At 42.8% G+C, this 23,432-nt stretch overlaps 1 protein-coding gene across 3 annotated transcripts in view; it reads right to left on the bottom strand.

The window, feature by feature from the left end:
• PDE1C (phosphodiesterase 1C) overlaps positions 1-23,432 on the bottom strand; it is a 289,616-nt gene that overhangs the window by 244,882 nt on the left and 21,302 nt on the right. For all 3 annotated transcript variants that reach the window (XM_036738403.1, XM_036738404.1, XM_036738402.1), the window contains one exon: positions 22,818-22,844. In XM_036738403.1, the coding sequence (XP_036594298.1) occupies positions 22,818-22,844 (27 nt within the window). The remainder of the gene's footprint in view (positions 1-22,817; positions 22,845-23,432) is intronic.

Below are 23,432 nucleotides of genomic sequence, written 5' to 3'. Positions count from 1 at the left end.
CATTCACCTAGTGTTAATTAAACGCCAGGGGCTGGGGAAAAGATCCTGTCCTCGGGGAAGTTCCAATTGATTAGGGAGATGAGGCCTGTCCACAAATTTAGAAAATGATAACACATGTGGGAGAGGTCAGCAGAGTGGCCTGAGAGATGCCAGGTGAGAGGGCCCACTTCTTCTGCCTAGGGTTATCAGGGAAGTTTCACTAGGAGGTGACAGTCTTGTAACTATGGGGAGATGGGGGAGAAAAGGAAGGTACATTCACAGCTCTGATGCTAATTAGAATAGAGCCTGGGCCTAGGTGAGACACACAGGGCCAAAAGAGTTCTGCCCAGGTGGGACATGAAGAGGGGGCAGATCTGAGAGAGTTTCAGGCACCGCAGCTGGTGCTTGTTCATGGGATCAAAGGTTTCTATGCTTAGAGCTGGAAGGAATCTTAGAGGTCACCTAGTCCCACCCTGGACATTGAGCTGAGCAATTGACACAGAGGTGCTTAATAAATTCTTGTTGGCTTGACTTGAAGCCCAGAGAGGCTGACTGATTATTTCATGGTCACGCAGGTATGGATTTTAATAAGTGGAGACTCAGCTATGGGTAAGAGTACAAGGGTTAGATTCAATTCCTAGGAGAGGAGTATGGAAAGGAAATTACATTTGGAGGGAGGAATGTAAAAATGGATAAAACTGATTTTTAGAAAGTGAAAATGAACCATATGATCTGAATGGCAACAGAGATTTTTTTTAAAGTTAAAATTCCAAACTTCCCTTTTCACACTAATACTAATGGCCAACTGTCCATGGTGCTGCCCTGGGCACTCTTAGAAATAAACTGGACCCCATCTCTCCTCTCCAGTTGCTTACCACATAAAACCCAAGCAATCTAAATCATGTATATTGATGCAAGGAGATACAGAGAGGACGAGAAAATGACAGAGCGGAATGAGAGAGGACAACAGGGAAGATAAAACATTACAAAACAAGAAGCAGGGGTGTTAGTCAACTGAGTTGAAAGTGCCAGCATCCTAGCTCATGAAGTGACCTTCAAAAACAAGCCCATCCCACTAGGAAATGTAAGCCAACCACTGAATGATGGGTCTCTCATTCTCCTCTAAATGAAGGAAGAATGGAGGGAGGGAAGAAGGGAGAGGGAGAGAGAGACAGAGAGAGAGAGACAGAGACAGACAGAGAGAGACGGAGACAGAAAGACAAGAGAGAAAAAGAGAGAAAGAGAGAGAGAGAGAGAGAGAGAGAGAGAGAGAGAGAGAGAAGGAGGCACGTCTCTCTGATAGGAGTACCAAATATCTGCCTCTGAAGCTGTCCAAGAATGGACAATATTCTGTAATAAATCTGGCATCTCTGTGACTCACCCACAGATGAATTGAACTCAGAGAAAAGGGAGAAACCAGCCATGAAATATAGTAAATTACAGCCTAATCTTCCTCATGCTGGATTTCATTCAGTTGTTTTAATGAACTTACAGTCTGGAAGGCAGAGTGAAAAAGCCTGGCAGAATACATTAACTGGTTGCATTTTAGACCATCCAATGCATCAAAGAAACTCAATTCCCTTTATAATTAAAGAACTATACTTCCCAGCTTAACTCAGCACTTTGAGAGGGGGAGAAAAGGAGGAAGGAACCTATTTTCCTTTATTGCTGTTATCTTTTTTCCAGCTCCAAAGGCTGTTCATTTTCTAGAACACAGAGGGAAAAGGATGGGCTATCTAGGAGCTTAGTCATCCTCTCCTTGGCTTTCTTCCTTCAATTTGCAATATCTGGACAGGACAAGTCACTGGCTTTCAACCTGTACAATGAAACCACACTGGTCCTTTTCCCCCCTTTGTCTTGGCTGATTGACCTTAAAGGAGAAGTATTCAAATGACTCACATCTTCTAATTCAGTTTGGAGGTAAAACTAAAAGAGACACTGGAGAAATATTGAATTAGCAGGGATCTGGAGCTAAGGACCAGGACAGCATTCCCATATGACCTGGGGCATCTGAGTGCAGCTGCCACATCTTACAGGGAGGGAATCACCAGCTCACCCCACCAGTGGCTTGATCCTTCTCAGTCCTCTCTTTTCCCTCTTCAAGAGGAATGGAAATGGAAAATGGGCTCCCCAGATCCCTTTATAAAAAGCAAAAAGAAAAAGAATCCAGGTCCACTTATGGTACAGCCAATGGACAAATCAGATCCAGTTTAGCACACTGGCCCCCATATTTCCTTTAGCTGAAATACCTCATCATAAAGCCAACACAAATACTAGATGCTAACTTGCATCAGGAAATTATGCACCGGAGGTGGAGCTTCTCCTCTACCCCTACCTCTGTAAGGCCTCTTCCCATTTCAGGTTATTTCTTCCTCTACATCAGGGCTTGCCACCACCTACACACCAGCCCTCTCCACCCCTTTCCTGGGACATCTCAATACCCTCAGAATTACACAATTTTAGAGTCAATGGGAACCCTAGGGTACATTTATCCAAACCATGCTTTAACAATAACCTCTATAACATTCCCAATGACTAGTCTTCCCCCATTCTCTAGAAGATTGCTAGTGATGTGGATCTCATTTACCTTCACTTCCATTGTTGGAAATGAATAATTATGAGGACTCTGTCTTCATAATGACCTGAAATTTGCCTCTCTGCAGCTTCTACTCATTGCTCCTACTTCTACCATCTCATAACAATCATTAATTAATTAATTGTAACAATAATTAATTAATACCCTTTATCCATATTAACCCTTCCAATTTTCTTAGACAGCTTTCACTTTACTTACTAAGTCTTCCCTCCCCTATGCATCTTCAATGGTTATCCCCCATGCTTGGAAGTTTTTCTCTCCTCATCTCTACCTCCTGACTTCCCTGGTTCCCTTCAAGTCCCAGCCAAAATCCTATCTCCTAAGAAGAGCCTTTTCCAATCCCCTTTAATATTAGTGACTTCCCTCTGCTGGTTATCTCTGATTTGTCCTGTATGTAGCTTATTGATAATTTTCATGTTGTCTCACCTGAGAGAACCTGGAGGATGCCTTTCTTTGCATCCCCACCACTTAGCACAGAATAGGACCTTAATATTTTTGACTGACTCCAGCTAAACCTCCCCAGTTTATATGTATATCTAGCTAGCTATACCTATATCTATATCTATAGATATAGATATAGATAGGTAGATAGATAGATAGATAGATAGATAGATAGATAGATAGATAGATGTATGTAAAACCTGGTCACCCTGATCATGCTCCACTGGACACTCTCTTATTTGTCTACCCTTCCCAAAATGTGCTACCTACAGCTATACAAAGCTCTCCAGATGTAGTCTAAGGAGGGCAGAGTACAAAGTATGACTTTTCTCATTCTAGACTTCTTTTATTCATGTACCCCCAAAATTGCATCAGCTTTTTTGGCTGCCACATGATGCTGATAGAGACGCATTGAGGAGTAGTGGACAGAAAAGTGACTTCAAGTTAGGAAGACATGGGTTCAAATCCCAATTCTGACACCCAAAAATTGTGTGATACCTTGGAAACCTCTCAGACTCTCAACACCCCCAGGAATGTCTCAGAGATTATAAATTACAGAGAAGGTGCCAGCCCATGCTGGGAGATAGAGGTTTCCTCATCATTCGCCGAAATCATCCTATGTACAACTGCAGGAGCAAAGAGAAAAAAAGCAATGGAGATATTACACACGCCATTTTGCTCCCACATAATTTTGATCTCCTCTGATATGTTTTGAAAGCTATTCATTCTGTATAACTTGGGGACTCTGAGTGTTAAGTCTGGTGAGTTTGATTTGATATATTTTTCTTAAGTTTATGCTTATCAAAGTTACGTGTAACAGTTTGGTCAGTGACTATGGTTTGTTTCCAGAATGATCTATTGCTCAAGGTCGCTGGGACGTTTTGAGGTCTTTATTTGTAATATGAGGATTTGTCATCCACCAGTTGGAAGGAGAACCAGCTTCTGGCCTATAATTCCTGCCACAAGGTCATGTCTAGCTAAGGATTTAGTAGGTTTGAAATGTTCACAGGTGGCTCACTCCCATCTGCATTGACCTTTAAAGCCCAAATCACTATTGCTACCATTTTCATTGTTATTCATTTCATTCTCCTCATAGTATTCTAAAGATTCTGTTGGAAATGGCCCTAGGGCAGGCCAATGGCCCCCTACCATGGTCTGTTTAATGTGCTGCAGACAGGAAACAGGTCAATCAAATAAGTGGGCTGTTTTTATATTGAATAACAGTAGCAGGTAGTGACAATGAGGTGAATTGAGACAGCAAAGTCCTTTGAATGACTCCCAGACTTTTCCTCTGACAAAGATCCGCAGATGAAACCACAGGGCCTTTGCATCTTCTCTAAGAACTCAGGACACATGAGCATTTAATCCTCCTGAATTCCCCTTTCTATGTTCTTGGGATCACCGAATCCCAGTATATCTGGAAGAGACCTCAGAGGCACCCTCGTACATCTCACCCTCCATTTTACAGACAAGGAAACTGAGATCCAAAGAAATGAAGGCATCTGCCCCAGGACCCTGGGCTTCTGAAAGTTCTCCATGTCTAACCCACCCCAGATCCACCACACTTCTGGCCATTCCATTGCCCCAGGCATCCCTCCAGATCCCTCTCTTCTACTTCTGGGAACAATGATCAAATCAACACAATCATTCCGAGAAAGAACCATCAGTCAATTACCCTGTGACTTCACTCGCCATCCCTAGAACTTGCCAGACCCAATCACCTCCTCCTCGACAGCACTCCCCTCCAAGGGTCATCTTCCCCTTTTGGAGTGTAAGATCCGTGAGAGGCTGGGACTACCTTGTTTTTTCAAATGTGTGCCTCTAGCACCTGCCATGGGGCCTGATAAATTGTAAACATGATGAATTTTTAATCCATCTGTCCATCCAAGGTCACTCTCAAAGAAAAGGGCAGTATCTTTCACAGAGAAGAAAACTGGGTTTTTTAGTGCACGTGTATACATACACACACACACACACACATACACACACAATTTGAGAGATGCCGCATATAGTATAGTGGTTAGAGGGCTGACCTCAAAGCCAGAAGTGCCTGGGTTCAAGTCTTGCCTCTGACCCAGACTGGCTATGTGACTCTGGGTAGGTTAACCTTTCAGTGCTCGAGGAAACTCTAAGACTATAATTTTGCATAGAAGATGCCAACCTGCCTCGAGGGAGGGAGCTTCCTCTCCTGGGAATTTCCTATACCAATGATCCATATGTGTGTGTGTGTGTGTGTGTGTGTGTGTGTGTGTGTGTGTGTGTCTGTAAATTTAGCAAGAGAATGACAAGACAGCTCTATTGGCTTCTGTTTCCTTCTATACCATTTCTTCAAAGATGTTTTACTGATGTTCCTCCCTTCATAGAAATTAGTCCCTTCCCACAGCTTCAGCCCACTCATGCCAGGGGTCCCTGGCCCTATCAGTAGCAGTTCCTTCTCTGAGTTCCATCATTAACCAATTCTCAAATCACTTGAATGGAGTCACATAGAGCCAATTCACAAAGTTTGTGCAAAATTTTCCTCATGTTTCTAACCACCCTCCCACGCTGAAAGATTTTCAGCATCCTATGTGAGTCCTCGGATTAGTCATCAAGCATGGGGAGGCTGGCTCTGGATTACTTTAGAACTGGTAAATAAGCAAGAGGCAGGGGACTCATCAGCTATCCCAGGAAACCATCAGGTCTTGGCTGGTGGTGATTGCATTTCAAGTACTTTTAGTAAAGGATAGATGAGGTGGATTCATTCATTCATTCAACAAACATTTTGGGGGAGCCTTCTATATATAAGACACAGTACTGGGGAAGCAAATGAAAAATCTAAAAATGATCTGCCCTCAAGGAGCTTACAGTCTACTGGGGGTATACAGGTGGGGCCTTGATGAGGTAGCAGTAAGAGATGCTCTAGGAACTCTGACTTGTGGCAGAGCATCACAAAGTTTGTCCATTGGTTTCCAAGTGACCAAGTGACCCTGCCAGACAGGACAAGGACATGGAGATGAGGGATCTGACTTCTCTTGGCTTGATCCATTCCAGACTAAGAGGTCTTGCATATCTTACTTTACTATCTATAGAAAAAGCCCCAATGGGTAGTACTTGCAGTCTTTTTTAAAAATTTAATAGTATTTGGTTCTTCCAATTACATGTAAAGAAAATTTTCAACATTTATTTTTTGAAAGATTTTTAGTTCCAAATTTTTCTCCCTCCCTCCTTCTCTTTCCCCTCCCCAAGGCAGCAAGCAAGCTGCTGTAGGTTATACATGTACAATCATGGAAAACGCATTTCTACATTAAGGACTCAGCAGTCTTGGATCCAAGTCCTCACTCTGAAGAGTTTGGCTAAAATTAACTTAATCATAATATCATCTGTGCATTGAAATTACCAATGATCTTCTTGAGAGTCCCTCTTCTCCTTCTATCCCAGACAATTCAGAGATGACGATCTTGTTATGTGACCAGGGTGGTGGGATTGTGTGTCAGATTTAGAGATGTACCCTCCAGTGGATTGAGGGCTGGGCCTGGAGTCAGGAAGACCCAAGTTCAAATATGGCCTCAGACATTTACTAGCTGTATGACCTTGGACAAGGCACTTAACCTGTCTGCCTCAATTTCTTCCACTGTAAAATGAGGATAACAACAGCACCTATGTCCCAGGGCTATTATGATGATCAAATGAGTTAACATATGTAAAGAGCTTTGCAAACTTTAAAGAGCCATATAAATGCTATTATTATTATACGACTACCAGACTGAGTGTGCCAGGGATCGCAGAGATCATAGAATGAGGCCTTGGTCTTACCTTTTCATCATTTTTATCAATGATCTAGATGATGACAGAGAAAACAACTACATTTTCAAGAGTAAGGGAGAAGGAAGGAAGGGAGGGAGGGACGAGGGAAGGAGAGAGGAAGGAAGGAAAGAAGGAAGGAAGGAAGGAAGGAAGGAAGGAAGGAAGGAAGGAAGGAAGGAAGGAAGGAAGGAAGGGAGGGAGGGAGGGAGGGAGGGAGGGAGGAAGGAAGGAAGGAAGGAAGGAAGGAAGGAAGGAAGAAAGGAAGGAAAGAAGGAAGGAAAGAGCTGCTTCAACATACAGGACCATAGTCTGCCTCAACCAGGAAGCCTTGTATGTATCTTCTACCCATGACTGGCTTCATAAAAACCATAAGGTTTTCCAAGTCAACCCCTTTTTTGGGCAATAGTTTGGTTGGGTTTTTTAATCTATTCCCAACTCTTAAGGACTGTCGCTCCATATAGATGACTTGTTTCACCCCACAGTTTAATGAAGCCTGAGTATTTATATTTCATTCTTAGAGCACATAAACCTGCCATGGGCTGCCTTGTGTTTGGAGCTCTGTGAGAAATCTGCATTCTGGATTCAGCTCACACATGCCTCATCTGAAGGCCATTCCTTTTTCTCTTGATGCCTCCCTCCCAGCAACAACCAGGCAAGCTGCTGATTAGCCTGAGGTCCCTGGGCAGCACCTTCCTCATCCGGCCATAGCATCCTGGCACCATTCCAGACAATCCTCTAACAAAATTAGACCCTGAGAAATTAATCTCCGGAACAAGTGGAACAAGTCACTGGTGGAGGCCAACTCTTGCAAAGAGCTCTTGCGGCCAAGCCCCTAATGATCAGGAAATGCACAAACATGCAAAGGAGCTGTGGTTTCATCAATACAAGGCACTCCTGGTGTGAGAACTCCTTCCACCAACACAGACTGAAACCTTGAAGGACAAGGGATATATCTTGGGGACTTAGGGGCTGAATACATCTTAGAATCATAGCTCTAGTTCTGGGAGGGACCTTCAGGGCCACCTTCATTTTATAGCTGAGGCTCGTGAAGATTAAATAACTTCCCCAAGGAGGAGTAAGAGACAGAAAGCAGATTTGACTGACTCCAAAGTCAAGCTTTTTTTCCTCTGTACGATTCTTCCTCTTAATTTTCCTGAATGAATGAAGGCAAAGACTCTAAAGGTTTTGCCCCTGGTCACAGAACTAGTAAGATTGAGAAATAGGATCTGAACCCAGGTCTCCATGCTTTCTAGTCTGGTGCTCTACTTCACCTTCAGCTTAGATTTAGAAGTTGCATGACATAGGAGATAGATGGTGGATCTCTGAATCAGGAAGGCTTGTGTTCAAACCCTGCCTCAGACACAGATTGGCCATGTGACCCTAGGCAAGTCACAGCCTCAGGCACTGAACCTCAGTGCCAACTCTAGGTTGGAGAGGAGTTCCTGATTTGCATTGGAGATTTTTGTTGTTGTTCAGTCGTTTTCAGTAATGTCTGATTCTTTGTGACCCCTTCTGGCATTTTCTTGTCAAAGACACTAGAGTGGTTTGCCATTTCCTTTTCCAGCTAATTTTACAGATGAGGAAACTGAGGCAAGTGGGGTTAGAGAGAGACTACAAGCTTAAAGATTTTAGAGAAATCTAGAAGAGTGTTGGAGGTGTTATCTAGTCAAATTTCCCAGTTCCACTCTTGGTGCCTATTAAGTCATCCACAGTCGTGCACCTTGCTGGTCTCACTCATGATGCCATCAGTTTTTATTTGGACAGGATGGTGTTTACAGATTCATGGTGGAACCAGCAGTTCCACACAGACTGACAGAGCCACTCCCTAACCGGGCCCTTTCTCCTTGTCATGAAAAGAAAACCAACTCGACTCCCAGGATGGATACGTAGGCTTTTAAAAATGGTTTATTTTCTGAACGAGAGACTGATTTGGGGAAAAATCTCTTTCTATTCAGAATCATTATGGTAAGTGGGTAGCAATTCAGATTGGGAGATGGCACATCTGTCAAATCCTGAAATCTTGCCTCGCAACAGTTTCCTTAATACAGAAGAAGCGTCGGGGGATGGGGGGAAGGCACAAAAAAACAGATGGCAAAAGAGTTCATGCATCCTAAGAAAGATAAAGGACTAGCAAGATCATGACATGGCAGAGCTCGCAGTTAGAGCCTCTTTGTGGGAAGTGCTGTGGTTCAATGGAAAGTGTCCTGGATTTGGAATCAGAAGGCCTGGGTTCAAATCCTGGCTCTGCCTGTGGGACCTTGGGGTAGCACAAGCCTCTCAGTTTCCTTATCAGTAAAATGAGAAGGTCATTCTAGATGGCCTCTGAGGTCCCTTCTAGATCTCTATGCTATGAGGATCATCAGGATATGATGATATATCAGAATCTTTGCCAGTAAACAGATTGACTCCTTATGGAAGGAGAAGGGCTGCTAAACAAAGGAATAACTTCCCGAGTCTTGTTCTTTACTGAACCTAATCTGCCAAATGATGAACTTCTGAGCTCAGTAAGCTGAATTTGTATCCCCAGCACCTAGCACATAATTTGTTGTTGTTCAGTTACGTCAGACTCTTTGTGACCCCAGGGATCATAGCACACCAATATGCTCCATGGGGTTTTCTTGGCAAAGATACTGGAATTTGACATTTCCTTCTCCAGTCAACTAAGGTAAACAGAGGTTACTGATTTGCCCGGGGTCACACAGCTGATAAGTGTCCAAGAACAGATTTAAACCCAGGTCTTTCTGACTCCTGGCCAGAGCTCTATCCTGTGAGTCACTTACCTGCCTCTAGGACATAATAGGTATTGAAATTAATGCCTATTGATAATTGAGGAATTGATTGAAATAATCTATTCCTCTGTTTTCAGACAGTAATTCATCTAAATCAGCCTGAATTAATGGAGGTCTACTTGGCTTCTGTTTGCTTATGCCAGAATAAAGGAAGGCAAGAATAGGCTAGCCACCAAGTAAGGACAGCTTGATATAGAGTGTCAAACATCACAAGAAAAGGCAGGAGACCTACCCTAAATAAATTAAGTATCACTCACAAGTCACTGGCAATTGAGCCCTCAGCATATGGACCAGATGTAGCTGGTAGTTGGCCACAGTATTTGTCCATGAGGGTGAGCTAACAGTTACCAAAAAGAAGACAAAGGACTGGAGATCTGGCTTCAAGAAAGGATGGAGGGCAAGAAAAATTTGGCAGAGATCTGCAAAGAATAGGGAATGTTTGCGAAATATAGAGAGTTGCTGATGGAAGAGAACAATGGCAGACATAGCCTAGCATGCACCCTAGATTTGAGCAGAACAGATTTCAAAGGACTTAGACAGTGAATGGATTGGTAGACTCTGATGACCTAATATTCTATGAGGGAATTTGGTGCAGGAAGGGTGAGCAGTACACAAACAAAAGTAATTTTGATGAGGAAGAAAAATAGAAGTCATACAAAGGGACCAAAGTGGCTGCACAGGGGACTCACAGACCAATGAAAATTTTAAATAGAAGACGGGAGCAAGGAAAAGTACCTGAGAATGAATAACAAGGAGTAACCCAGAACCTTATGGATAGCTAGTTTCCAAAGTTCTCAGGGCCAGAATGAATGGAAGGTGTGAATTAAAGCTACTTTTCACAAAAAGCAGGGTAGGGTTGTTATATTGGGAAGTAGAGGCAGACCGAAGAGGGAATAGAACCTTTGCTCAGGACTGGGGATAATGACAATGGATAAGAGGGAAAAGGCTAAATTTTTTTGCTTGTTTTCTCTTGCAAGGACAAAGATCCTTGAATTGGGAAGAATGGAACAAGACTTTAACAGAGAGTCAAAAATTAAGTGAAGAGATTGGAAAAGAACACTAAGCTATTCTCAATGATTTCAAGTCATGCACCCCAGATGAGCAATAGTCTAAAGGATTAAAAGAACTAAATGACAGGATTACTGCACTGCTATCCCAAATTTTTCAGAGATAGAAGAAAATGGGAACAGAGCAGCAGGACTGGAGAAGGGCAAAGACTGTAATGATTTTCAAAGAAAGGAAATCAGTAGAACCTTCGTCCTCTAAGTAAGCAAGCTTTCTTCCTATTCCTGGTTAAAATCCCAGGGCATGTTATTAAAGGGATGATTTTCAGCATTGCCAAAGACAAAGACACAGCATGGTTTAGTTGTGGAGAGAGTGCTGACCTAGGAAGATCTGGGTTCAAGCCCCACCTCTGCCTCATGTTGCCTATGTGACTCTGGACAAGTCACTCAACATCTCAGAGCACTGGGAGACTCTTAGGACGATAAGTTGCATAGAAAGTGCTGGCCTACATTGACTGGTAGAGAGAGTTTCCTTTATCAATGAAACCATAAATCTGGTCCTTCTCATTTTCAAAGAGAACAATAATCACTCAAGATTGGCTTCATCAAGAATAGTTCATGCCTGACTAACCCCGCTTTCTTTCCTTTTTCTCTTTGCCAGAATAAAAAAGACACAGATAACCTGGACCATGTCCATAGGAGGCTTGCCAGGATAATGAGAGGAAGGAAGACCATATCATAAAATGAGAACTTGAAAAAATTAAGACATTTTGCCTGGGAAGAAAAACATTTAGGAGGGGACCTAACAGCTTTCTTCAAGAGTTTCTAGGACTATGAGATTGGGAGGTTTATAGGATATGGAAGACGAGTTATACTTAATCTTCTTGGGTCCAGAGGGAACAACTAGGAAGACAGGGGGACAGTTATAAAGGGACAGATAAAGGGACTTAGGCTTGATGTCAGGAAACGCTTCCTAACAATTAGGGCCATAGGCTTAAGAACTGGAAAGGACATCAGAGACTATCCAATCTAACCCCCTCATTTATATATGGGGAAACCAAGTCCCAAGAAGATTACAGTAACTCCCCTAAGATCACAGAGATCATGTCAGAGGAGATATTTGAACCCAGGTCCTCTAACTCAAAAGCTATTCCAAAGTAGAGCAAGCTGCCTGTGGAGGCTGTGGGCTGTCCCTCATTGGAGGGAAGGAAGCTGTGGCTGGGTGGCCCTTGTTGGAGATGGGTTTTCTTGATCAGACCCAAGGGTGGTGCTGAATGGCTGCTGAGGTCCCTTTGCTGCCCTTAAAATCTGGTTTTAAGAATCAAAGTGTGGGGGGAAGTGGGATAGGTGGAGGCAAGAGAAATGGGAAGAGCAGGGGAGGAGCATAGAAGCTAAAGAAGAGGAAGAAGAAAAAGGTGGGACCATGAGTCATCCGGGATTCACAGCCCAGAGCTTGGAGGCAGCTAAAGAAAAAAAAATTCCTGGTCAGGATAGGCTGCACTCCTGACTCTCCCAACTTTCTGTACTATGCCACAGAAACCTCTTCACCATGGAAGTTCACTTCACCCCTGGACTTCTCATTCTGGAAGTATGCACCACTGCTGTAGCCCTTTCCTCTGACTGGCTGGTTCTTTCCACAACCTGAACTATCTCCCCCAACCTTTTCAGCCTCCCTTTATTTGTGACCTTCCCCTATTAGAATATAAGTTCCTTGAGGGTAGACTGTCTTTCTTCCTGCATTTGGTTTCCAATGTGTAGCACAATGCCTGGTACATAGTATGCCCTTAAAAATGCTTATTTCCAGGTAAGCAGGCCTTTGCTTTCATGTCCACTTGATTCAAAGATTTTGAGACGGGTCAGTAGAGAAAATCAGTTACCCAGCTTAGGCACCATGAAAAAGAGATAAGCAGCTAATTCACAGAGTGTAGAAAAATACAGAGAATTTTTCCTCTAAGTCTATTTTCATTATTTACTTTTTATGCATAAATGGTTACGCACTTGTGTGTGACTGACTCACAGTTTCAACGGATTTGGAGCTATTAAGTACTAAAATAGTCTCTTTTAGACAGAAAAACATGGTGGTGGGAGATTTTTCCCCCTCATGTACATTACTTCAGAACAATTGAATCAATTTTGTTGGAACTTTGGTATCATCTTCAGCTAAGGCCAAACATGTGACATGGAAAACACCAAGATTTTCAGAAGGTCAGACCAAGTGGTTTAAAACCTAGCACAATAAAATTACCTTATTGTACCTTACCCATAATGTTCCCTAACAGTATTCAGCTTTGAGCTGTTGCGTTAACTGCCCTTTTTCTCTTTTCTTGCCTTTTTTTTTGTTTTTGGCAGGGCAATTGATTTGTCCAAGGTCACACAGCTAGTACATGTGGCTAGTGACTGAGACTGGATTTGAACTCAGGTCCTCCTGACTCCAGGGCCAGTGCTCTACTCACTGTGCCACCTAACTGCCCCAAACTGCCCTTTTTCAAATTGGGATATATTGACTATAAGTCCTTCGAGGGTAAGGATTATCTTTTGTCCTTCTCTGTATCCCCAGTGCTTAACAAAGTGACTAGCAGATAATAGGAAATTAATAAGATACTTGTCCACTGATTAATAAAACACTCATTGGTCATATCAATATTCTTGCCCAGATGTCCCTTAATATTTGCCCTATAATCCCATTTATGTTTTCTTCTTTTAGTTCCATGTCATTTATGTGAAATTACAAAAGTCTTAGTCAAAAGTGAGCTGAGTGCTCAATGCGGACCCTACATCAGTATCGAGCTATTTCCAAAGCTTAATCGGGTACCCTCCGAGCCCACTCCAAAATAATAAGTTTTTTCACTACTTTTTGAAGTATTTGTAAAGGGGCTATGGTGAATTGTCTTCCCCTGAAATTTTGCCTGGTTGTCTAAAGAAATATGTTGGGTACATTTTATAAAATTAGATCAACCCTCCCCTAGATCTTGAGAGAATCTCAGCACTTGGAGCTGAGACTCCCAAGAAAGACCTCACCGATGCATCTTACGGAGCCAATGGCTTGCTTTTTGGCCTTGGCTGAAGCTGAGAATTGCTCTTTACTGCCTGGCTTTGACATTCCAAAATCAATTCTTCCATCCAGTCACACGAAGAGAGTTCTCTTACTCATACCATGATCCTGCCTAAAGATTCAGAATTAAGTCTATTAGGAGCCAGCTGCCTAATTGTCTTTAACAATACCTTAGTTCACCGGGTTTCAAACTTTTTGGTCTCAGAGCTTCCTTATACTCTTAAAAATTATTGAGGCCTCTTCAAAGAACTTTTATTTATGTGGGTTATACCTAGTGATATTTGCCATGTTAAAGATGAAACTATCTTAGAATCATAATGAAAATCATTTTGACCTTGTGGATCCTGCTGAAGGGTCCCCCTAGGACCTCTTGGGATTCCAGAACCACATTTTGAGAACCGCTGCCTTAATTTGGCACTCAAAGCTTCTAGCTACATCTTCTAGCTACTTGGAATTGGGAGTGGGGAGGTTATAAAAACTCACCCCTCCTTCACTTCCTCAGCTCCAGACTCAACAATAAGTCATGGGAAAGAAGACAGCACTGAATTATATACTTAATGGAAAAGGCAGCTTCCTGTTCTTAACAGGGTTAGACCTTCTTGATTAAAAAAAGACTCCTTGGCAGATTTCTGAAAAACCTAGAGAGACTTATAAGAACTGATATAAAGCAAAGTGAACAGAATTAGGGAAACATTGTACATAGTAACAGTGACACCATGCAATGATTAACTATGACTGACTTAGCTCTTCTCAGCGATACAATGATGCAAGATGATACCAAAAGACTCATGATGAAAAACGCTAACCATCTCCAAAGAAAGATCTGATGGAGTTTGGATGCAGAACAAAGCAAACTATTTTCACTTTCTTTAATTTTTTCATGTTTTTTTCTTTTGTTCTGTTTTTTCTTTCACAATATTACTAACATGAAAATGTGTTTTACATGATTTTGCATATATAATCTATATCAAATCACTTACCTTCTTAGGGAGGAAGCAGGGAGGGAGGGAGAAAATTTGGAACTCAAAATTTTATTTTAAAAATGAATGCTAAAAATCATCTTTACATGTAGTCGGAAAAAATAAAACAGTATTTAAAAGGAAAAAATGACTGTTCCCATTACCACAACCACCAACTGGCCCTGAGTTCAGGCAATGAGCTTGGAATACAGAGAGCTACCTACAGAGACCTGGTAAGAATAGAAGTAAAGGGAGGTACTTACAGATACACAGATCTTTTCTCCTTAGGCTCCTGAGGGCTTTTTCTCCTGAGGCTCACCTGCCGGGCAGCCTGGTTTCAATCCCCCGTGACTAGAAAAATTAGCTCTATGGTACTGAACCCTCCTAACTACTGCGCCTGTATGAAAAACCATTCCTTCATCGGCTTCTGTAGCACTGCTCTGTCAGGATTCTCTTTCTACCTAACCTGGCCAATTCTTTTTTGTTGTTGTTGCTTCCTTTGTAAGAGCACTCTCTATATCTCACCCCCTATCTGAGTTTGTTCCAAGGATCTACCTTGGGTCCTCTCCTCTGGTCTCTATTCTCTCTCTTTCTATTTCTCTCTCTCTCTCTCTCTCTCTCTCTCTCTCTCTCTCTCTCTTTCTCTCTCTCTCAGTAACCCCCTCAATCCCATGGATCTAACTACTGTCTTTGTGCAGACAACTTCCTTATCTTATATACCCAGACCTCTTTTCTCTCCTCGCATTCCGTTCCACACTGCCAAGTGCCAGCTTGACATCTCTACCTAGATGTTCCATAGGCATCTCTAACTCAACGAAGCTGAAACAGAACTCATTCTCTTTCCCCCTAAAGTTGTCCTTTCTCCTAACTTCCCTATTTCTATTGATGGGACCAGCATTCTTCTAGGAGTCCGGGTTCACTACCTCAGAGTCATCCTTGACCCTCACCCCATAGTCAATAATTTGCCTGAGTCTTATTGATCCTACTTCCTCAACATCCCTCTGGCCTCTTCTCTACTCATGCCATAATTACCCTAATACAAACTCTCTTTATCTATCATCTGGACTATTTATTACAAAATCCTCCTAACCAGTTTCTCTCCACATCTAATGTCTCCCCTCTCTAATCTATCCATGACATATCTGCCTGGTTGATATTCCTGAAAGACAGGTCTGATCATATTAAACCTCACTTCAAGAACCCTCACTGGATCTCCATTTCCTTTAGGATAAAATACAAAGGCATTTGCTTGCCCTTCACAACCTAGTCCCAGTTCATCTTTCTAGACTGATTATCTATAACTCCCTCTTCCACACTCTATGCTCTGACCAGCCTGGCCTTTTCTGCTGTTTCCAGTCTACATCATTCCATCTCCCACCTCTCTCTCTTTGCATAGAGATCATTCATGCCTGGAATATCTCCCACTCTATCTCTGCCTGTTGGAACCCCTATGCTCCCTGAAAACTCATCCCAAATGCCACCTCACACAAGGGGCCTTTTGAGATGTCATCAGTTAGTGCCTCATTCCCAATCACTGCATATTTATTTTTCATATGCCCCATATTTATTTATCTGACAATATGCTGAGTAGCATGTAAGCTCCTTGAGAGAAGAGGCTGTTACCCTTTTGTATCTGAATTCTCAGCACCTAGCACAATATCTGGTGCACAGTCATTAATAAATGCTTGCTTATGGACTGGTTGGTTGATCTTATAGACCGAAGCCACGATCAAGAAGAGCCTTAAATATCAAAGATAGGATACTGTATTTAATCCTAGAGGCAATGGGCAACCACAGAAACTTCTTGGGGGAAAGGGAAAATAACACATAAGCCCTATGCTTTAGTAATATCAGTTTGTCAGCACCATGAAAGATGGATTGGAGAGGGAGAAGCTTGGGGCAAGGAGATCAATTACGGGGTTATTAGTCAAGACAGAGGTGCTGAGAGTTTGAACCAGGCAGGGAGCAGAGAAGGGATGGATGGGACAGATGTGGCAGACATCAAGTCAACAGGATTTGGTATCTGATTGGCGAAGAGAGGGGAGGAGTGAGAGGAAGAATGAACCCTCCAGGATGACTTTAAATGTCTCACCTGTTACATATTTTCTGGCTAAAACTCTGCTCTTAGAAAGAAGAAACATTTCCATTAAAGCCCCAAGTATAATCCAGTGTTATCACAAGGATGCCACCCTGTCCTGTGAGACTGAGATTTGCATGGTATCTTATTAAATTCTGAGAAAACGGGAAGTCTTCCAATTACGTTAGCAAGTATTATAATAATTACACTGGGAGCAGGCAGATTTATTTTTTTCTTTAATTAAAATAGCTTTTGAAGGTCAATAAATATGTCCAGAAAGTGAAATAACAACTCAACAAAATTTGAATAAATATGTATCCTGTCACACAAAAGCAAAATATAGATTCCAAATCTTACTGAACACAGATTCTGTATCTCCACAGTTTTTTTCACAATTAGTCAAAAAGATTTTGACAGCTCAGGACACTGGGACAAGACCAACCAGAATGAATGCATTAGGGATAAATGTAAAGTGTTATGCTTGGGATCAAAAAATCAACTTCACAAGTACAAGATAGGGTTGGGTTAGATCTAGATAGATGTACATTGGAAAATCCCATGGGGGGCTTAGTGTAAGGCAAACCTAGCATGAATCAACAGGGAGCCAAGCCAAGAAAGCCAATGCAAATTAGTTTAGCATTAAGAGAGGAATAATGTCCAGGATTGGGGAATTCATAATTATATAACACTCTGCCCTGGTCAAACCGCCTCTGGTGTATTATGAGCATCACAACTTAGGAAGGTCATTAATCAACTGTAGAATACCCAGAGGAGGGAAATTAGAGTAGTGAAGGATCTGGAGTCTATGCATATAATGAGCAATTGAAGGAGCTGGGAAAGGATAGTGGAGGTGAGGCCATGATGGTTGTCTTCAAGTATCACATGGAAGAGGGATTAGATTTGCTCTATTTGGGCCTGGAAGGGAGAATGAGGGGCAATGTGTAGAAGTCACAAAGGGGCAAGCTTAGGCCTGAGGTTATTTTTTTAAAAAGTAAAAGCTTCCTTCCAATCAGTTATGTCAAAGTAGAATGGGGTTCCTTGGGAGGAAGTGAGCTCCGCTTCAGAGGAGGTCTTCAAAAGCAAATGTTATGTGACCACTTTTCAAGTATGTTGTCAAGGGAATTCCTAGTCACCTGTGGGATAGACTCTACTGCCCCAAGATCCCTCCAAATACTGAGAATCCATGCATCTGGAACTGTTCTTCTGACATCTTACCAGCATCCCTTCTCAACTGCCCAGTTTACCACTGAACCATAAAAACAAAGCCACCTAACTTGAATCTCAATAAGTAAACAGAGTCCACACTTGAGTTTACACTGCCTCACACCAACGTGCTAAATACAAAGTAATTTGGAGAATTGGGGAGGATGCTACCAACTGGAGAGATTAGGAAAGGCCTCCTATAGGACATGGCAGCTTAGGTGAGCCTTGATTGGAGCTTGGGGTTCCAAACAATGGGTGTGAGAAGGAAAAGCTCTCCAGAAGTAAGGGAGCTGTTCAAAGGCATATAGAATACTGTATACAAGGGAAAGCAAATAGGCCAGTGTGCCCAGGAGAGAGAGTGTGTGACAGGGATGAAATTGAAAGTAGCTAGAAAGAGAGGCTGAAAACAGCTTGATAAAGGCTGAAGACAGTTTGAGAAAGGCTTAGAAAGTCAAAGAGAAACATTTATATTATTCCCTAGAGGACACTTCCTAGAGGAAGGACCTGTAGCTTTTTCTCTGAGCAAAGAGTGATGTGGTCAGACCTGTGCCTGGTGAGGGGTAAGGAGACATCCAAGAAGAACAGCAGAACTAGGGAACAAACCAGAGCAAGGCCCCAAATGGGTTCAGCTGCTTGAGTCTGTTACCACTCAGCTTCATCTTCAGGATCGCAATCTTTCATGAGGAGGGGAGCATGCCACAAAACAAGAGTTTGAGTGACAGCTGATGGTTTAGGTGTGGATGGACATGACAGGAAGAAGGCCAACGACATGAACAGGAGCACATATGTAGCTCCACCATTAAACCAAAACATAGGGTGGACACATAATGTAGTCATATTTTGTTCAAGGAAAAATGGTCCATTCCTCTTACTCTAATTCCTTCCAAGGAGCCTTTATTAAACACCTAACATGTGCTGGTGTTAAGGATACAAAGGCAAAAACACAGTCCTGCCCACAAGAGGCTTACCTTCTACATGGGGCACAGTGCCTGGCACACAGTAGGCACCATGTAAATGTTAGCTATTATTATTAAATGGTTCTCTTCTAAATCTCCCTCTCACCTATCTACTTTTCTCCATATAAAACAAGACTGAAGTAAATGGGAACCTCTCTTCTCTGAAGTTTATGAGATGTGAGGGTGGCAGATGACCTGAATGACTTGCCCTCCAATCCAAATGATTAATTTCCATCACAGTCTAGTGACTCATCTGCAGTTGCTTGCATAAGGATAATCCAACCCAAGTTGTTCTGGTACCTGGAGCAAAGCCTCCACCACCAAGTTTTGGAGCCCAGCATCTCTAATTAAGCTCCCCGGGCAGGTCCCCTGACTTGCACCCCATTCCAAAATGGCAGCACGAAAGACAAAACCACTAGTGTAGATGACTGCCTGTCTTGGGAAACAACACGCCCTTGGAACCTCAGCTGGGAGATGATTCTTGTTAGAGAAAATGAGATTAACGTGACCATGATCCACAAATGTGATTGTTGAAACCCATTAGCAGATGTCAATTGCATTAGCTAGCTCTGATCTGGATATAATGGACTTAAACACTGAGCCCAACTCAAGGAAATCCGCAGACTGGTGTTCCTGGACGGAAGCAGAGGGGTCGAGTAGAACAGGACACACTGAGTCAACAAAAGGCAAGCCCAGGCAGCTGGGTGGTGCAGAGGCTGGAGCACTAGGACTCAGTCCTGAGTTCCAATCCATCCTCAGACACCTACTAGCTTGGTGACCTTGAGAGAGTCGTTTACCTCTGTCTGCCTCAGGTCCCACATCTGGAAAATGGGGACCATGATAGCGCCTTCCTCCCAGGGTTGTTGTGAGAATCAAACCTTGTGGCAAACCCTAAAGTGCTACATGAATGCCAGCTATTGCTGTTGATATTATTGAGACCTTATTTCTTTGGGGGAACCTATCAAAGAAGGACCAAACGTTGGCACCGGTGCCCAGTGCATTGAGAATGCACAGCCTACACAAGTCCAACTCTGGCAGTCCTACAATGGTCTGATTGACCAAAGCTCTAGGAGTTTCACATTTCCCAGGCCTTTGTGAAATAAGGAACTTAAGTCTCAAATGAGAGGATGAATTGAAGCACTTCGTGAATAGAGTGGGGTCGCTAGGTGGCGCCATAGTGCACAGAGCTTGGAGCCTGGAGTCAGGAAGACTCATCTTCAGGAGTTCAGATCTGGCCTCAGACATGGACTAGTTGTGTGGCCCTGGGGAAGTCGCTTAACCTGTTTGCCTCAGTTTCTTCATCTGTAAAATGAGCTGGAGAATGAAATGGCAAACCACTCCAGTATCTCTGCCAAGAAAATCTCAACCGAAAAACTGAATAATGACAACAGTGAATAGAGTGGTAAACTTGAGGTCAGAAAGACTTGAGTTCTAATCTTGCCTCAGAGTCTCTCTAGCTGTGTGACCCTGAGCAAGTCACTTAAATTCTCTGTGTCTCAGTTTCATTATCTTTAAAGTGAATGGGTTGGGCCAAACGGCCTCTAAGGCCCCTTCAACTTCTAAATCTATTATCTTTAGGTTAAGTCAACTCTATACTTTACTGTTGTGTTCAGGGTGTCTCTGGTACATCTCCTCTGGGCCACTGGGACTAGAAGACAAATACAGCAATTAAGAAGTTCTTCTTTGCCTTTGCATCGCTAATGCCTAGCACAACCCTAGCACTTGGTAAATAGTAGGTACATAATAAGTGCTTGTTGATCATAGTCTCTATGAATAGCAATTATCAAGCAAGACTTAAAAGAGCAGTAAACATACCCAAGTCAAAAAGGAGGCTGGAAGACTCCAAGAGGAAGAAGCATGATGGCCTTTTCCAACTCACATGATACTTCTTAATGTACACATTCTCTTATCTGGAGGACTTCCCACCCAATGCACTGTACATGGCCACTAACACACACATGCTTTTTGGAAATAGGCGAAGAACTCCCCAAAGGCAACTGGCCAAAAAATTTTTAAAAAAGGGAATAATTGTGGGAAATCTCAGAGATCAGAAGGCCACTCAAGTACCCCAAACTATAATGAACATAATAATAAAATCAGTGCCAACAGCAGAATACAGGAGACAAGGCATCAACACGCCGTGCCTACTTGGGAAACAGGCAGCCCAGCCATTAATCACTCTGCATCAATCATCGCTTCCTCCCCACCTTGCCAAGTGAAAATGAAGAACCAGAGTCCAAAGGAGGAAGGAAGGAAGGGAAGAAGAGAAGGAAAAAGGGAGAGAGGGTGGGAGGACATAAAATGACCTAGACACAGATATATATTTATGGAAACACCAAGGTATTCTGATTTCAAGTGTCATTTCCTCTGTACATCACTGCTTAGATACAAATGGGGAGAGAGAGAGAGACAGAAACAGAGATGTGTTGCAAGCATGGAATTATTATCCCGTGTTGCTTAAAAAACAGTGTATGTGGATATGCATTTATACATAAATATGAATACGTATATATATACCCATGTATAATTTTTAGACATATGATAATTTTTCTTGGAGTTTTTTTGTCTGTGTTTTCTTTCACAGCATGATTTAACATGGAAATGTGTTTTGTATGACTACACGTGTATAGCCTGTGTCAGGTTGCTCACCTTCTCAATGAGGGGGAAGGGAGGGAGAGAATTTGGAACTCAGGGTTTGAAAGAAAGAGTGCTAAAATTGTTTTTATATGTAATAAAAATATACACAGAAACAGAGACAGACAAAAAGAAACAGAGACAGAGAGACAGAGACACATGGAGAGAGAGAGAGAGAGAGAGAGATACAGAGAAAGACAGAGAGAGAGAGTGAAACAGAAAGAGAGGGAGGGGGAGAGAGGGGGGGGGGAGAGAGAGAGAGAGAGAGAGAGAGAGAGAGAGAGAGAGAGAGAGAGATACATAGACCTGTACAAATTGGTTTCTAACCAAGATGGCGCAGTGAGAACCACACTTGGGATCATACTGCCTAGTCCAAGGCCCAGCTCTGCCACTTATCCTGACCTATAGGATCTGGCCTAAGGTGCTTCCCCATCCTGAGCCTCCATTTCCTCATCTTTAAGGTGGGGAACAGCAACCTTTGCACTAACTCTCTTGGGGTGAAGCACTTTACAAACCTTGACATGCTATAGAAACGTAAGCCATTCATATTTTCTGGCATTTACAGGAAGGAGAGATAATATGAGGTGAGGGGCAGAGATTCAGCCTGAGTCCAAGCATGAGTCTTTGACATATATGAGCAATAAGACCTCAGCTGGATCCCTCCATCTTTCAATGCTTCAGGTAACTCTGATGCCGATCTGCATCAGTGGAGGTGGGAGGGCACTCTAAGCTGGGGTTTCCCACACTGCTGATATCACAGATCCAGACATAAAAAGAAAAAGATGTGGTCCCAACCAATGTCTGCTCACTTTAAATTCTCCCTCCCAAAACGGCATCAGCAAGTAATATCATCATCTGTGAGCTGATCAAAAGTCCCCAAGTGTTGTGGAGCACCAAGCAAGATAGCAAAACACCAAAGAAAATACCTTTCTCTTTGGGGGCTAGACATACAACTCTGAGGCAAATGAAAACAAGAATCCAAAAGGCATGGGAGCCATGACAACTATAGCTCACCATATGTTCCCTTCCATGGGTCTTTGGTCAAGTATATTGTTAAGTGACTGAAAGGCAACAGGACTTCTTAACCCATGGGTTTCCTCCTAGTCCCTAATCTCCCAGGAAGACGTCCACTGACTCAGCCATGCAATGTCCACAGTTGCTACTTAGAGTGCAGATGATGACAAAACAGATCACGCAGGAAGCCAGGACCAAGAAACAGTGTATTAACAGCCAAAGTACTTCCCCCAATCATGCCCAGACAAAACTCTCCTGCTGAATAGACAAAGCCTCCAGCAGGCAAACACTGCCCCAAATGCTCCCAATTCACCTGGGAGACCTTCTTACCTCTGGGATGTTTTCTTATATTTTCTCCTGTAGGGAAAAAAACATAAACACACATCAGAAAAGAGTTCATGGGGAGAGGTGTCAAGGAAGATGAATTTAGATTGGTGGAATATATAGATAAATAGCTTAGGAGAAACCCAACACCAGAACTTAGTGCTTGAAAACTGGGTCTAATGTGTTAAATTCGTGGTGGCGCCTATGGCCATGTCAGCATACTGATGGGCCCAGCTCTGAGAAATGAAAAGGATGGCCTCCTCTCTGCTCCGCTCTTCCTCGACACTCTTAGATTTTAGCTGATGACCTCTCAAGGTCCTTCAGCTCCTGAGGCTGTGTGATGAGCTTTCAAAAATTTACTATCTCTTTGGGCAGAAGCTATGGGAATACCAAGGATCCATTCTTAGGGGAAGAAGGAAGGGAAATGAGGGAGCCCAGCGTAAGAAATTCACAGATGCTTCTATTTCTGTGGTCACAGTCTAAACGTTGGCATCTCAACGTCATCTAATCCACCTCTCTTATTCTACAGATGAGAAAACTGAGGCCCATAATGTTGTAGAGTCGGAGCTAGAAGGAACCTCAGGGACCAGGAAGTCTACCACCCACATTTATAAATGAGGA

The sequence above is a fragment of the Trichosurus vulpecula genome, chromosome 9 (assembly GCF_011100635.1).
Source record: "Trichosurus vulpecula isolate mTriVul1 chromosome 9, mTriVul1.pri, whole genome shotgun sequence".
Classification (NCBI taxonomy): domain Eukaryota; kingdom Metazoa; phylum Chordata; class Mammalia; order Diprotodontia; family Phalangeridae; genus Trichosurus; species Trichosurus vulpecula.
The sequence above is the reverse complement of the archived record's forward strand: the minus strand, read 5'-3'. Positions and strand labels throughout refer to the sequence as shown.